This window comes from Ahaetulla prasina, chromosome 5, assembly GCF_028640845.1.
Source record: "Ahaetulla prasina isolate Xishuangbanna chromosome 5, ASM2864084v1, whole genome shotgun sequence".
Taxonomy (NCBI): domain Eukaryota; kingdom Metazoa; phylum Chordata; class Lepidosauria; order Squamata; family Colubridae; genus Ahaetulla; species Ahaetulla prasina.
The window spans coordinates 85854709-85871058 of NC_080543.1; the positions used below are offsets into that span (position 1 = coordinate 85854709).

The 16350-nt window shown below is 39.1% G+C and overlaps 1 protein-coding gene across 1 annotated transcript in view; it reads right to left on the reverse strand.

Moving 5' to 3' along the window:
- Positions 1–16350, reverse strand: part of FRMPD4 (FERM and PDZ domain containing 4) — a 292626-nt gene that overhangs the window by 119393 nt on the left and 156883 nt on the right. Inside the window, exon 2 of the mRNA XM_058185802.1 lies at positions 1216–1332. Coding sequence (XP_058041785.1) covers positions 1216–1332 — 117 coding nt within the window. The remainder of the gene's footprint in view (positions 1–1215; positions 1333–16350) is intronic.

Consider the following 16350-nt stretch of genomic DNA (forward strand, 5'->3'; position numbering starts at 1 on the left):
AAGATTTCATATTCTGTAGATCTTTTGATGACTTCAAGAGGAAGTTGTGACTACTTAGAAATTGCCTTCTCCTTCTCCATGTCCTTAGATTTCATGAGGAAATTCCATTCATTTCATTAATAACTTCAAGCCATTATGATAATGAACAAAAATGCTTTAAATCAGTTTTTCCCAACCTTGTTGACTGCTGATTAAGGAATTGTGAGTCCCCCACACATTTGGATTACATGGGCCACTTATTGTTTCAAAAATATTAATGAAAGAAAAAGTGGGAATAAAGCCTACTGTACATGTTCGAGTGTTCTTATGCTTTGTGTTTAGATACTCAATAATTAGATCTAGTTATGTCTCATTTTGTCCAAGAACTAAGAACTTGCTCTTGTAGAACAGGAACATGAGTCTTAGGGGAAAAAAGAGTTTGACTTTTGAGATTATCTACCAGCATATTTTGGCTTTTGATGAATCCCAGAAGACAAAAAAACCAAAGGAACACATATCACATAGGCAGCTTTCTAGAACAGAAGTCTTAAAAATGAGGTGATGTAACATGTATTTTCCCTTTTGTTCTATCCTGAATATCATCTCACTCATTTTCTCTACTGCTTTTATCTATGTGCTTCAATAGAGATTTGTTTTATATTGAAGTGCGGAATTAAAGAACCTTGGCAGTTCACTCAATTTCAGACAATAACTTTTAAACCCTAGTTCTTCAAATCGGGAATATTTATTTGGAAATAAGCAGCAGCAACACACACACACCAATTAAATCTATTATTTTATATTCGAATGCAACAAGATCTCCACCATCTTGTTAAAGTTATTTCTGAATACTTAGAAAATGCCCAGAAGGCATTTGTTAATTCTTTTTTTAAAAGAGGCAGCCTTAGGGGAGAAATAATCTGCAAACAAAAAACCAATTGTTTTATTGTTATTATGGCAAATGAAAAATAACTCTGGAATGCAAATTTCATTTGCTATATTATAGACAGGGGTAAAAACTAATTTTTTTGTTTATATTAATATTACTTCAATACATACTTGGTGTTGATATTAAATATGTACTTCCCTGTCTAAATATCAAACAAATGCATATGCTACCTTTGGTGGGATAACTTGATTGGGGAGCAAATGGAAGATAAGTATATATTCATGTTGGGGCTTCAGCCCTCTGCAGCAGTTTCTGCATAAAATTCATCAAATTGGTGGTAACCTTACTTGATGTAGTAGTCTCTCCCATCTCTGTTTGCCATCATTTCCCAACCATAGGAAGATCCCTGGTTCAAGGTCCAGGTTCCTGAAGGAGGAGGCCAGCCTGAAGACTTGGTCCTGTGGCTAAAAAAGGTAATTCATTAGAATATAATATCAACCGTTTAATCCAGTATTAGGTTGTGTGTAACTACACAGCCTCAGCTGACAAACCAAATTTATCATACTACAATATGTTAAGCTATAAATACATTTGCTCCACTCCATCAGATCCCTCAATTTTAAATGTCTGATTTAAGATGATTCCAGGCAATGTTACCATTTCTAACCAAAAGGTATGGCACAACTATTTCTTCCTTCTTCAACAAATATTTTCTAGAACGAATAGGTGATAGAGACTGATTACAAATAAGATACGATTATTTATAGAACCCTCATCACAACTATTGAAGGAAGTGTCCTTACTGTTTAAAAATTAAATTCACTTTCCTAACTTCTAACTACTTCAGAGATTCACATCATTGCTACCATATTTTGAATGGTTGATGTCTTGGATCAGGAGGAATCTACGACAAATCCTGCTTGCATGATCGCTTCAGGCACATAGAGAATTGCTTCAGAAGTTGATCATACATGATAACTGCACTCATTATTATAGGGAGAAAAACAAGTAGGCATACCCTTATATCCTTTCAACGCACAGGGAACATGTGAAGCATTACTATGTGGTAGCCATATTTTGAAAAATAGCCCTTAATTTAATTTGAAGAGATACAGAATGAAAATTTGGAAGTTTCTTTCTTAATATCTTTCCACTGAATAAGATACATTCTCTGTGTCTTATTCAGTGTTTTAAGCTTTCTAAGTATTACCATAGTTATTTCTACCACTATCTGAAGAATAAAAATTTGGTTAAAAATCATCACATTATTTCCATGTATACAATCCATGTACCCATTTCCTTTTAAATAAAGGTATCACTACTATTGACTCACTAGTAAAAGATTTTAAAATATATTTAAGAATAAGTAAACTTCACTGCTAATATAAAATAGATGCGTGCAAGATCACCTGAAAAAAAAAGAAATGTTAAAATTAATTAAATGATAAAAGTTTGGAACTGCTATAAAGAAGATCTGAAGCTACTTCTTTAATTTTTCTTTTTCCCTTTTCCCTCTTTATCTTTTCTAGCACTTTTTAAAAATCTTTTATTTTTTTCTACTTTTCTATATACATTTGTTTTTATTTATCTTTTAATTATATAAAAACTTCACCCACACAGAAACAGAGCTAATCTATTCAAGCCACTGTGAATAGAAATTGCCACGTATAAAAATTTACTTGTTACTAATTATGCATGTCAATGCACTATATAACATGAATGTCCAGTCCTCTGTTTTGAACAGATACACATTCAAGGTAGCATTATCATCCATAGGAAGATAATAACATACTAAACAATATACCAGAAGATCAATGTTTCTTATCCTTTTCTGTAATATCTCCACTTCTACTTTTATCTTTAGCTTCCACATTATTTTCTTTTCCTTACTTAGCAACTGTTTGCAGTTGTACAGGAATGATAGTTCGCTCCTAAAATAAATATCCACACTGGGTATGGCAATAAAAGACTATTTTAAGACTGTACACAGCATTATGGAATTAGATTTTTAATTGAATATTGTATTTTAAAATCTTTCGATATCTATGTTTTATTTATACTAAGTCCTTAGAGAAGGGCGGTATAAAAATTTAAATAATAAATAAATAAATAAATTTGGCCTAGATTACCCCTCCCTCCCCATATTGAGACATATTAAGAGATTTCCTGCTTTTATTCTCTAATATAGTTTGTTTAAAGTTTTCCTAAACTTCCTCCAGCTTTGAATGTTTTACTCTATAGCCTGATGGGGAATACATATCCTTTCCTGTGGCTTCATGCTATTGTGCTTCAATCAGCATATCCTGGAGTTGATGAAATTCCTGGCTTCTCATAGAAAGGTGTATATAAGATGTACATTATATACAATAAATGTATATTGTATCTCAATCAGACTGATTCTCTCCTTAGATTCAGGATCATGATCAAGGCACCCCTTTTGCCAGGTTTATATGGATTATAAAGCAGACTTTTTCTACTTCATCTCTGATCATCTACAGTTGTTTGAAACTTAGACTATGACAGAAACAATTTATACTTGAACAAACATGTAAGAGACTGAACCTAAAAAAACCTTAAGTGTGTAGGAAGAAAGTTTTGTTGCAGCTGCGGTCTGGCTTCTGGTCCTTGGCCGTGCTACCAGAAGCCAGACCGCAGCTGCAACATTAGCCATTTCAAACCCCTCCAATCCATACATGCAGCAGACTGACACCCACTATGAAGATGTAGCACGACCACAAAGCCAAACAACAGCTATGCAGCTCACCAGCTCAAATCCCTCTGCAACAGACTAAACTGAGCACAACCAAGCCCCCACCCAAACAGGACACACCCCCATCCAATCAGAGCACAAAAAAACCCCATCCAATCAGAGCACAGCCAAACTCCCACCCAATCAGTTCAAACCCCCACTAGCAGTTAAAAGGAAGAAACAGCTGCGATCACACATTGCTCCCAGAAGCACGAAGCTGAAGCCTGAAGATGACGAATGAGACTTCGTCGAAACGTCGCCAAGACACTTCCAATTTTACATGGGAGAAAACCCGAACAACCAAAGAGCTACATACAAACACCCGTGAAAACCTCAGAAAACATATATATATATATGTGTGTGTGTGTGTGTGTGTGATCACACATTTAGGCATGTGACATAGTCTAGACAAGACATACAACTAGGAATACTAGTTCTATCTTTATTGTAAGGTTACATTAACATAATCCTGCAAGACTGAAAATATTTCTCTCCCTTTTCCTTTTTTCTCTGTGAAAAACTAGGTAAGGTTGCTTTCTAAAATGTTTCCCAAACCCTTTCTCCTTTTGTGGGCTGAGGTACTTTTTACAGACAGGTTATCCAGTCTACAGTTGTCCCTTCTGTATCCCAAGGTCATTCCCACATGCCATTACATGAGCAAGGTTTTCTCTCTCCTTTTTCACATTTCATCACATACACCATTCTTCTCATAGTTTATAGCACCTTTATTTCTAAGTAAATACCTTTCTCGTTAGATAGTAATAGATCTGAAAATGTCTGTTTCACTATGTCTACATTGTATGGCATTCAGGTCAGGTTTTTAAATATGTTTTTAACAAAATATTTAAACAGAACATGACATCTCTGTCATGTTCACATATTCTTTTCTACTACATATACCTAAATATCTTTTCAAAGCAAAGATTTCAAGTCAAGCAGTGCATCCAATGGAATGAGATTTTTTTCACTCTCTTCTGTCCCCAAAACAGTTTTTCTTGGCTTTTTCTCTGACCCAAATATTCTTTTTTTAAAAAAGTGAAACAAATGCTTTTGGTAATTAAATAGCTAAGTACTTATGCAGAAGTGAATAGAAGAAAATAATTATACCTAGCCCTACAGTCAAAAGTAAAGCTAGAACAATTTATGCTACACAAATTCTAAGCAGCTGCTCTTCTATTTTCTTTTACCATGGATACTTCTTCTGATAGTTTAAAGTCCTTTCTAAGATGAATTTCAATAAAAAAGAATATCTGGAGAGAATATGATTTAGATCAATAAAAATGAAAAATACATCTATTTTTAAGGTATTTCAAAATAATTAAGCTATCCATAATAGTTCAATTCCATAATTCATTTGGAGAATTTGGTGGGCCAATCTGGATTATTAAGACTATTTGATAGAACACTTTACGAGGTGAAAAAGAAAGAAGAAAGAAGAAAAATTAAACAAGACTTAAAAATTTGGGAAATTTAGAGGGTTTAAATTGGAAAATTCTAAGGACTATAAATTTAGGGGATTTTGAGAAACAGTTGCGGGACTGTGTAAATTCTATTAACATTGGCATTTTTGGTGTTTCTGGGCAATTGGGATTATGGAATCTTGGTGGAATATTGAATTACTATTAACTCATTAAATGAGTATAAGATGTTTCAACAGGGGAAAACAAATATGGTTTATAAAGAAATATTATAGCATTCAGGAAGATATGGCAAGGAATCCCTTTGAGATGATGGAATTGATGCAAAATAAAGATGTGAGACTAGAAAACCATCAGTAAATGATAATAAAAGATAGAACAAAAAATTCAGAAAATAGAGGAGAAACCAGAAGGAACTGATTAAAGAATAGAGGAGATAAATCCAAAAATGACACAAGTGGAGAAAGATATAGTTATAATTCTTAAAACAGAACAGACAGATTACGCTCTAAGAGTTCAAATATAGAAGATAATAAAGAGAAAGTTCTCCTAAAAATGATGAAAAAATTACAGATGGGTACTCTAGAGATCCAACAACAAGAGATAGGTGTTGTGGAAGATGAAATACTAAGATTAAATAAATATGATGTAAGAAGCTACAAGATCCCAAGGGAGGAACATGAAAGATTTACCAAAAAGTCAATAGGAGTTGAAATTCTAAAAAGGGCAAGAGATGATGGCTAGATATAGAATACTTCTTAATGAGGGTGGCTATTTTATTAAGCGTTAGAAAAAAGAGGTAGAAGTTAGAAATCGGGAAAATAGTATTATGTATACTGATATAGAATAGAATACATTATAACTACTAGATAATCACAAATGTTAGAAGTTGAAAGATTATGATTAGGTATATCTAAAAAATATTACTATTATTATTACTGCATGTAAAATATATCAACCCAGACAATACTTTGTCCACCAAGCACCTATGGATGTTTAAAAAAATAAAAATAAAATTATATTTAAAAAATTTCCATAATTCCAATTTTAGCACTTAAAAACAACTGCACAACAGATTAAAACATCTATTATTCCCCTGATTTTGTTTCATTTCCAATCTACTCAACTTAATCATAACTTGGTGTGGTTCATTTAATAACCTCTTTCAGATGTGTCAACTTCTAATCCTATGTTATTTAATGCTACTGAATTTATAAATGAATATAATCACCACATTTATGTAACAGAACTTTCCAGATGTTAGGAAGAGCAAACAAAAATGAAAAAATGAACTTGTGTTTCTTCAATTAACATATCTACTGCAATATATGGCTTTTAACTGCATCATATTAACTCCTCATAGGACAAGATGTCCTTTACCTTATAAAATATAATAAAAATCATAACAGCAAGAATTTATATCACAAAACAATTCTTCTAAACAGTATGCAAATGAAAATAGCCAAATGGTCAAATGCACCAGCCCAATTTCTTAATTTTTACTTTTATACTTTATTTGATACTACAACTGCTGAAACCATTTAAAAATTAATATAGTGTCTGTGATCAATATCTATGTGCAAAGTTTTATTTAAATATAGTAGCATCAGTTGTTGCTTGTTTATGCCTCTAATCTAAAACACCAGCTTTCTTGAAACAGAAAACAGACAACAGACTAATGATTTGTTCCTGTAAAAATAGACTAAATTACTTTTGGGTGTTTTAGATATTTCTAAGAGTGAACTTCCTTATCCTTGAAGATACTTGTGAAGATAGGCAGCATGATATCTATTGGCATCAATAAAATAACTAAACCTCATCTATATCTCCAAAACACTCTTTTTATATTTGTGATCTTTAAAAATAAAAATATACAAGTGTGATTTTTCTTCTCAAAGAAAGGAAGTTCAGCTATCCAGAAATCTTGGTCTCCAGAATGGTAACAAATAAATTTATATTTTCAGTCCTATGTATTCAAAGCGTACCATCAGTCCAGTGGTGGGTTCCAAATTTTTTTACTACCGGTTCTGTGGGCGTGGCTTGGTGGGCGTGGCATGGCTTGGTGGGCGTGGCTTGGTGGGCGTGGCAGGGGAAGGATACGGTAAAATCTCCATTCCCACCCCACTCCAATGGAAAGATTACTGCAAAATCCCCATTTCCTCCCAATCAGCTGGGACTCGGGAGGCAGAAAATAGATGAGGGTGGGGCCAGTCAGAATTTTTACTACCGATTCTCCAAACTACTCAAAATTTCCACTACCGGTTCTCCAGAACTGGTCAGAATCTGCTGAAACCTCTGAATCAGTCCAAAATTTTCATTTCCTACCAATGGCTTTGTTCAGTTTTCTCCAAAAAGATTACATTAGCAAATATACGCATCATTTTCTCCCTCTTCAGCTGAAGAAGTTGTAAAAAAAAGGCTCTGACAATCCCAGCTGAGTTCCCTGATCGTCAGAGGCTTTTCTTTTCTTTTAAAAGCATTTTTTTTGCCTTTAAAAGAAAAATAAAAGCCTCTGACTATCAGGCAACTCAGCTGGGATCACCACAGCCTTTTAAAAACATTTTTTGCAACCTCTTTGGCCGAAGAGGTTGTAGAAAAAATGCTTTTAAAAGGCTCTGATGATCCCAGCTGAGTTGCCTGATCGTGAGAGGCTTTTTTTTTACTTTTAAAAGCATTTTTTCGGCCGAGGAAAAAATGCTTTTAAAAGTAAAAAAAAAACTTCTGATGATCGCACAGCTCAGTTGCGCATGGGGAGGGAGGGATTTTTGCTACCGGTTCTCCGAACTATCCATCACCATTGCTACTAGACCGGGCGATCTGGTCCGAACTGGGAGCATTTCATCCCTGGTCTAACATCAATATTTGGGAAGATTTTGGAAAAGATAACCAAAAAACAGATCTGCAAACAACTAGAAGCAAATAAAGTTATAACTAGTAGCCAGCACAGGTTTCTTAAAAACAGATCATGCCATTATTTCGCTCTTTGATAGTCACTAAATTAGTAAACCAGTGAAATGATATGGACATAATATACTTAGACTGCAGCAAGGTATTTGACAAAGTAGACCGCAACCTACTTCTTGGTAAGCTAGAAAAATGTGGAATAGAAAACATCACCACCAGATGGATTTCTAGCTGGCTGACAAACCATACACAATGAGTAGTCCTTAATGGTACTACATCCACATGGAGAGAATAACTAGTGGGGTACCACAAGGTTCCATCTTAGGCCCAGGACTCTTCAATATCTTCATAAATGACTTAGATGAGGGAATATAAGGGGAACTCATCAAATCTGCAGATAACACTAAACTGGCAGGAATAGCCAACACCTCTGAAGACAAGCTCAGAATCCAAAAAGATTTTGAAAACTTGAACAATGGGCCCTATCCAACAAAATGAATTTTAATGTGGAGAAAAGCAATTTTACATTTAGGCAGGAAAAATCAAAGGTATAAGTACAGATTAGGCGAGACCTGGCTCAAAAACAGTAACCATGAGAGGGACCTTGGAGTCCTAGTGGATGATCATTTGAATATGAGCCAGCAGTGTGCAGCAGCCGCCAAAAAAGCTAATACAGTCCTGGATTGCATAAACCCAGGCATAGAATCAAGATCACATGAAACATAGAATCAAGATCATGTGACGTATTAGTACTGCTTTATAAAATCCTTACACAATGTAAGCCGCCCTGAGTCTTCGGAGAAGGGCAGGATATAAATGTAAAAAAAAAACAAAAAAACCCCTAGTAAAATTGCACCTGGAAAAATGCAACCAATTTTGGTCACCATACTACAAAAAAGATGTTCAGACTTTGGAAAAAGTTCAGAGAAGAGCAACTAAGATGATCAAAGGCCTGGAGAATAAAATATATGAAGAATGGCTGCAGGATTTGGGTTTGGCTAGTCTAAAGAAAAGAAGAATTAGATGTGACATGACAGTATTCCAGTATTTGAGGGGCTGCCACAAAGAAGAAGGGATAAAATTATTTTCCAAAGCACCAGACAGCAGGACAAGAAACAATGGTTGGAAACTAATAAAAGAAAAAAGCAACCTGGAATTAAGAAAAAAGTTCCTAACAGTGAGGACAATTAACCACTAGAACAGCTTGATTCCAGAAATTGTGGGCGCTCCATCACTGGAAGTTTTTAAGAAGAGTCTAGTCCAGGGGTATCAAACTCATGCCATCACAGCAGCATCATACGATGTATCAGGACTTTTCCCCACTTCGTTAAACCGGAGGTGGGCGTGGCCAGCGCGTATAATACATCTGGCCCATGGGCTGAGAGTTTGACAGCCCTGGTCTAGACAATCATTTATCTGAAATGGTACAGGTTCTCCTGCTGGACTAGAAGACCTCCAAGGTCCCTTCCAGCTCATTCCCATTCCCATTCCCATTCCCATTCCCATTCTAATTTTATTTAATAATAAATAGCCTAGCAATACAATATAAGGCTGTGATGGCAAACTTATGGCACGCGTGCCAGAGGTGGCACATAGAGCATTCTCTGATGGCACGTGAGCCATCGCCCCAGTTCAGCTCTGCCGCGCATGTGTGCGCACCTCCCGCCGGCCAGCCTAAGGTCCCTGCCGTGCATGCGTGGGGGCAAGGTACGTGCAGGGGGCCCCATGCATGCATACATGGGGGGCGGGGGGCATGCGGGGAACATGCATGCATGCAAGGCACGTGTGGGTGGTGCAGGTGCATGTGTGGGGGTGGGGGGGTGGGGCACATGCAGGGGGTGCACACGTGCATGGGGAAGAGGTGTGTGGAGAGGGGCCCACATGTGTATGCGGGGGGGACATGTGTGGGGGCCAAGCCGCATTGCATTTTGGGGGTTCGGGCACGTGCACATGCACTCACACATGTGCTTTGGGCACTTGGTCCGGAAAAGGTTAGCCATCACTGATAAAAGATATCAGTATTAGCTAGTGTGCATTGCATTATACTGTAGTAGAGTAACTTCAGTTAGCTTACATCTCCTATCCAAAGAATAAAAGGCAATTATGCCAAGAAGGTATTAGCATACCCTTTTCACAGTCTTTATCACTTCTTGATTTGATTACAGGGATACTTTTTCCATTTTTTGCTACCCTTAAAGACTACCTGGAAGCTACAGCTATCCAGAATGCAGCAGCTTAAATAGCTGCTTACATTATCATTATATTGGTTTAAAGACCCTAGAGCTCTTTTCACTAAGACTGTGTACTCTAGCACCTTGGGTTAAAGTAACATATACTTTTCTATTAGCAATCACTTCTTTGGAAAGCCCAGATTACTTCCAGCAGTTTAGCCATTATCGCAAAGCAGAACATCCAAGAATTTGTAATTTCTAAACCTAAAACTCACATCTTTGCTAAGCCACATAAAATTAATGACATGTTGTTATGCACTTTTATATAAAAATAAGATCCATAATGTTCAAAGGAACAAAAATTATTTATGATTACTAAGCAGCAAAAAAAAATCCATCATACACTAAAAAAATTCAAAACTTCAATCATTTTAATTTCACTGTTCAAATAGAAATAACAATCACTGGGTGATTCAGCCTTTCAAAACTATGTTTGAAAATGAAATGTTCAATACTATTACAAGAGTATAAGCACCGAAGGAGAAATAAGTAATTAGCTGAAAACTATAATATAGCTGAATAAAATTAAACTTTTTCAAAAGTTTTTCTTTTTGCTTAGTATCACATTCTAAAATAGTATTTCAAACACAGATGGTTTTAAACACAGACACCCCACTTACTTTGTAAAGAAATAAAAACAAACAGCATGACAGAAATTCCAATGTTCAGTTCAGCGCAGCACAGCAGGGTGTAAACTGCTGTATTTTATACTGCCTCACATTTTAGTGGATTTAGTTTATCCCCCAGAGCTTAGATCTGTCCTAAGGAACAAAAGATTGATTTCCATTGAAAATGCATATGGCAGTGATTTAGGGAGTGTGCTTGATGGTAGAAAGGTAGTCATTACAGAGTGCAATAGAGAACTATTAACTCTGTCCCCTTGAATGAAATTCTGTCACTGGAACAATTTGGTTTCAATACTGAATGCTTTGGATGCCATGGCAATGGGGAAAAAAAACTCAGTTTGTTTCTGAGGATACTGTGGAATAATTAACAGAAAGGGTCCCATATTAATAGCAAACACAAGTAACTGGTTTGTAGATTTTGTACAGATTTTGTGGCAGAATTCTTGGCTAGGTATCCAAGCATAGAGTCTTATGACCAGTATCCTCATATTCATATAGTTTTCCTTGAAACAATAATTAAGCTTGGTGGGGAGGGCTTCTGGGGGAGGAATGGTTTATTAGCATGTCTTCAAATAAGCAAGACCAAAGATCTGGCAAATAAATTAGTTCTACAGGATCTCTCTGCATAAGAAAGGGATGTGAGATTACCCTTGTATGTTCTGGACAGCTGCTCCTCACAAGGAGACAGCAGTTTTCCATGGGTTTGAGCACCAAGAGATGATGTAAAGCCACTATGCTCTCAATCATGGTGGACCTTTTAAAGGACATTAAATTTGCTAACTTTTTTAAAAAAATTATATATTTAACTATCTTAACGTTAACAGAGATCTTCAAAATGAGAAATTTGAAAGGCCACGGTAATTTTACTGTCAGCCAGTTTCCTGCCTGCTGCCATGGAAATGGAGAGGGGTGCAGTGGAGAAGCATGCAGGAGGAGATGGCAGACATTTTTCATGAAGCTTTGCAACAGCTAGCATGGTCTTTGCTTATCTCTTCAGGATCTTTTCTTTTGGCTTCCGAATGCAGAATGGAGAGACGATATGCCTGAATTATAGATTCTCCTGTGCGCTGCTTAGAAAGTCCAAGCAGTGGGTTTAATCTCGTCTGATTGGCCAGAGACTGAGTAAAAATTTACGTAAACACGCCTCCTCAGCCGGCCAAGAGAGACTTATTCTTTTCTTAACTCCACTGCTTGGACTTTTCAACTGCATTTGAGAGTTTGGATTCTTCACAACCATTGGTTTGTGGAGAGACTGCGGCTTTGGGGCGCTCTCCCAGTCTTGTGCCGATTAACTGAGCCACGGGAATTCAAGCGGCGGCTCTTCATAGCCAACGACCTGCAGGACGTTTGGATTCTCCCTTCATGAGTTTTTGCAGCCAGATTGGTGTGCTAAGATTGGTGTCAGCTCCGTGATCATTTTATTCCATCGGTGATCTCTTGCAATCTGTTTCCTGAGCTTTAGTGTGCAGAGAGCCTTAGCATCGGCTGAGCGCTGCTTATTTCTGCCTCAATACACTTCACAGCAGACAATGTTAATGTTTAAAATATAGGAGGGGAGGTTTGAAAAATATGTTTAATAAATGAAAATCAGGGTTGTCTGGACACTAGAAATATTGAAAATAAATACAGCAATGGAGAGAGATAAGAAGAAGGAGAGAGATGGAAAGGGAGAAGGAGGGAGAGAGAAAGAAGAAAGAGAAGAGGAAAGGAGGTAAGATAGGGGAAATAAGAGTAGGAGAGAAGGTTAGATAGGGAGAAAGTAGGGTGGAGGAGGAGAAAGGAAAGCGAGGTAGAGGAGTAGGAGAGAAGAAAGTAGGTACGAAGAAAGGAGGGAGGGAAAGGAGTGAAAGGAGAAGAAAGGACTGCTGTGAAAAGGAAATGGAGGAAAGACAACCCTGAATATATTTGAATATATTAGGATAAAAATTGAAATAGTTAAAAAAAAGAATGAAAGGGAATGAATATGAATAAAAATGGAGAAAGTAGAACTTGAAGGCAAAAGAAGATGTGATTTAATAAAATGAGCAAGGAAATATTAGGAAATGAATAAAAAACTATGAACAAAGAATATTTTGGCAAAAACTGTAACTAAGTAAAATATATTTAAATATATTGAATTGTATAAGATATGATATGGCCAATACTCTGTTTATGAATTGTGTGTGTGTGTAGGGGGGGAAATTAAAAAATCAATAAAAACTTGTGCCAAAAAAACAGTAACACTTCACAGCAGGTTTCTGGCATGCGAAGGGCCTTGGTATTGGCCCTGTGCGGTTGTGACGGAGTGGAATATTGCAGGCCTGGTGTTTTAAGAGCCGTGGTGTCAGCTCTATGCCCTTTACTTTCACTGGCAATAATTCTGGCAGCTGCATTTGGCGCATGTGGAGTTGTGGTGTCGGCTTAGCACTTCTTTCTCCACCTCAGGGGTTTCAAGTTTTGGCATAAGAAGATTTAGTGCACAACAAGCCGTGGTGTCAGCTTAGCATTTATTCCCCGTCAGGAGTGATATTCTGGCCAGCAGCGGCTTGGCGCATGAAGAGCCGTGGTGCTGGCTCTGCACAATTTGTATTCGGGGCAGGGTCCATGGTGTCGGATTCCTAGTTCCCTGACCTAACTGTGGCGAATTGGGTGCTTGGAACTGCTGTGTCAGCTTCCCGCCATTTTGTTTGCACTCCACAGATTTAACAGCGCTTGCCCTTCGATTACACTTTGGGGCCATAGTGTAGACTTCTGCGTATTGGGCTCTCCAGCCACCTTCAATCTAATCAGCAGGGCTGCCATTCAACCATCTGTGTCAGCCTCTTCCTCTGCTGCCTCTGTGAAGGATGCTCAAAGGCGCCAAAGCACCTTGGAGAAGCAATTTGAAAAAGCCCAAAAGAGGGCAGAACAAGCCGAGTGTTCTGCAATTCCTGAGTACAGCAGGAAATCAATTGACTCCTTGGACAAAGGACATTTGGTCCAGGACACACAACCGGAGCAGCTTGGCTGGTCTCCTAATGCATCTGCTGACATGCAGGATCGGCAGGAATTGAACCTGGATCTTACCTGGGATCACACTTACCAGAATCGGGATCTCTCCATCCCCGCAGGTCTTCCCGTGCTTCGGCCACATTTATGCCTACTGTGGCGGGGCTCCAACCGGAGGAAGGCATGGGTCCCTCTCTGTCACAGGAAATGTTTGACATGATAGCCCAAACCATCCCCAAAAGCATTGATGCTGCCTTCATTTAATGGGGCATTTTAGGCCCGTTACCAGTGGCTGAGCACCCTTTACGACCCCTTCCACTCATGGGTCATGTAGGCAGAGAGGGCATGTTGGAGCCTCATTCTCCTTCACCTTCACAACATTCCGATATGTCATATATCTGCGAGAAAGAGATGACTGACTACAATCTCTCAGACGATGAAACAAACTGTCTACCACGGGTCTGTTCCGTCATGACCCTTTTCACTCTTTATTGTACAAGGCCCAGACTACAGCCAACATGGAGGCACTTATTGGGCAACGAGAGAGATCTTCAGACCCTCTAGACCCCACTGCTCTTCTTTTCACCAAGCTAGTCACGGAACAGGAAGCCACTCCATCACCAAGGCTTTTCATTGACATTATCCAATGCCAATGGAGCCAGCTGGGATCTGTCGCTGCTCCCAGTCACATGGATCAGAAGATGTATACAGTGGAGCAAGAGTTTGAGGAGCTTCTGAAATTGCCCACCATGGATGCTCCAATGGCCAGCTTGGCTTCACCTAATGTCCTCCCTTCAGATTCTACTGAAAGTTTAAAAGCTGAGGATCTCAGGGCTGAACTCACAGCCCGTAAGACCCACCAAGCAGCTGCCTGGGCCATCTGATCCACCACAGCGGCGTCCTTTTTCACCAGGACATCCTTCATTTGGCTTCACCAAATGCAATCCCATGCATCTCTGGACAACATCCGTTTAAATCAAGGCATAAATAAGTTGATTGCAGCCGCCAAATATTCCGTGGATGCAATCCTTACTTCTGCCAAATTGCCTCCAAGGCCTTAGCGTCCAATGTCACTTCCCGACACCTTTTATGGATGAGGCATTGGCAAGCGGACATGAAATCCAAATGGCAACTGGCAGTGGCACCATTCAAAGGAGGTTCTCTCTTTGGAGAGGCCTTAGGTCCTGTCCTAGTTGAACGTAAGGATAAAAAGAAAGTGCTTCCACATGCATACCGGCAGACTGATAAACGGTTCACATTCCTTTTCTGCAGGCAGTCCTTTTGGATTCCTGCCCAGGGGTTTCCGAACCCGGGTTATCAAAGGTGCTTTCCTCAGCCCGCGGATAGATTGCTGGAGAGACAGCCCTTTTGAGATTGCTTTTGTCAATCACAGGCCAGATGTCCCTTTCGGGGAGCTGGCCACTGACCCTACCACCGGACGAAGTGACTGCCCTGACAGAGGCCCCATTGGCGGTCACCTTCACCAGTTTGCCACCACCTGGTGAAGAACAACTACCGATGCCTTACAAACTTTTTTTTCTCAGCCTTACCTTAGAGTTCACTTCTGAACCTCCTCAGAGGTTCATACAGTGCTCAGTGTCCAGAGACGCTACCAAAAGGTCTCTGATGGAAGCCGAAATCCGGCACCTGTTAGCTATTCAAGCCATAGAACCGGTGCCTCTTCAACATCAGGGGTTCGGCTTCTATTCGATTCTTTTTCTGGTACAAAAGAAATTGTGGGGGCAGCAGGGCCATCCTGTACAAGCACTTCAAGATGCACTCCCTGCACACCAGTCTGGGCTGCATACGACAGGGAGATCTCTTAACATTGAACGATTTAGGAGAGGCTTACCTCCGCGTTCCCATCAGACCATCTCACAGGAGATTCCTCAGGTTCTGCTATGCGGGAGCCCACTTTCAATACTAGATGCTGCCTTTTGGGCTCTCCTCCACCCCCAGTACATTCACAAAATTTCTCGATATGGTGGTCGCCCACCTGCAGGCACAGCCCATCCACCTATTGTGTTATCTAGATGACATAATGGTTATGTTGTCCTCCCATCAGCAAGCACACCTGGACCTCAAGGTCACAATTCAAACCTTTCAAGACAATGGGTTCACTGTGAATTGGGAGAAAAGTCACCTGACTCCCTCCACCTCCCTGATCCATCTGGGAGCATGAATCAATACTCAGACCTGCTTCATCTTCCTTTCCAAGGAGCACCTATCCAGCATCCATGCCACCGTAAGACAAGTCAGGGCCCACCAATGGGTTAGGCAAAATATCTCCTGCCTAGCAATTGTGCCTTGGGCAAGGCTTCACTCCCACCTTCTTCAGTGGCTTCTTTTACCCAGTCAGAAAGCCAGCCTCAGCAATGCCAATACATGAATTCCAGTTCCTCCAAAGGTGTGCAAATCCTTGGAATGGTGGACATCAGCAGCCATGGAAAAGGGGCGTTCCTTCCGGGAACCCTCCCATCTCATCCTGACCATGGATGCCAGCCTGTTTGGTTGGGGTGCCCATTTGCACTCTCAGGTGACCCAAGGTCATTGGTCATCAACTGACCTCCTCAATGACATCAATTAG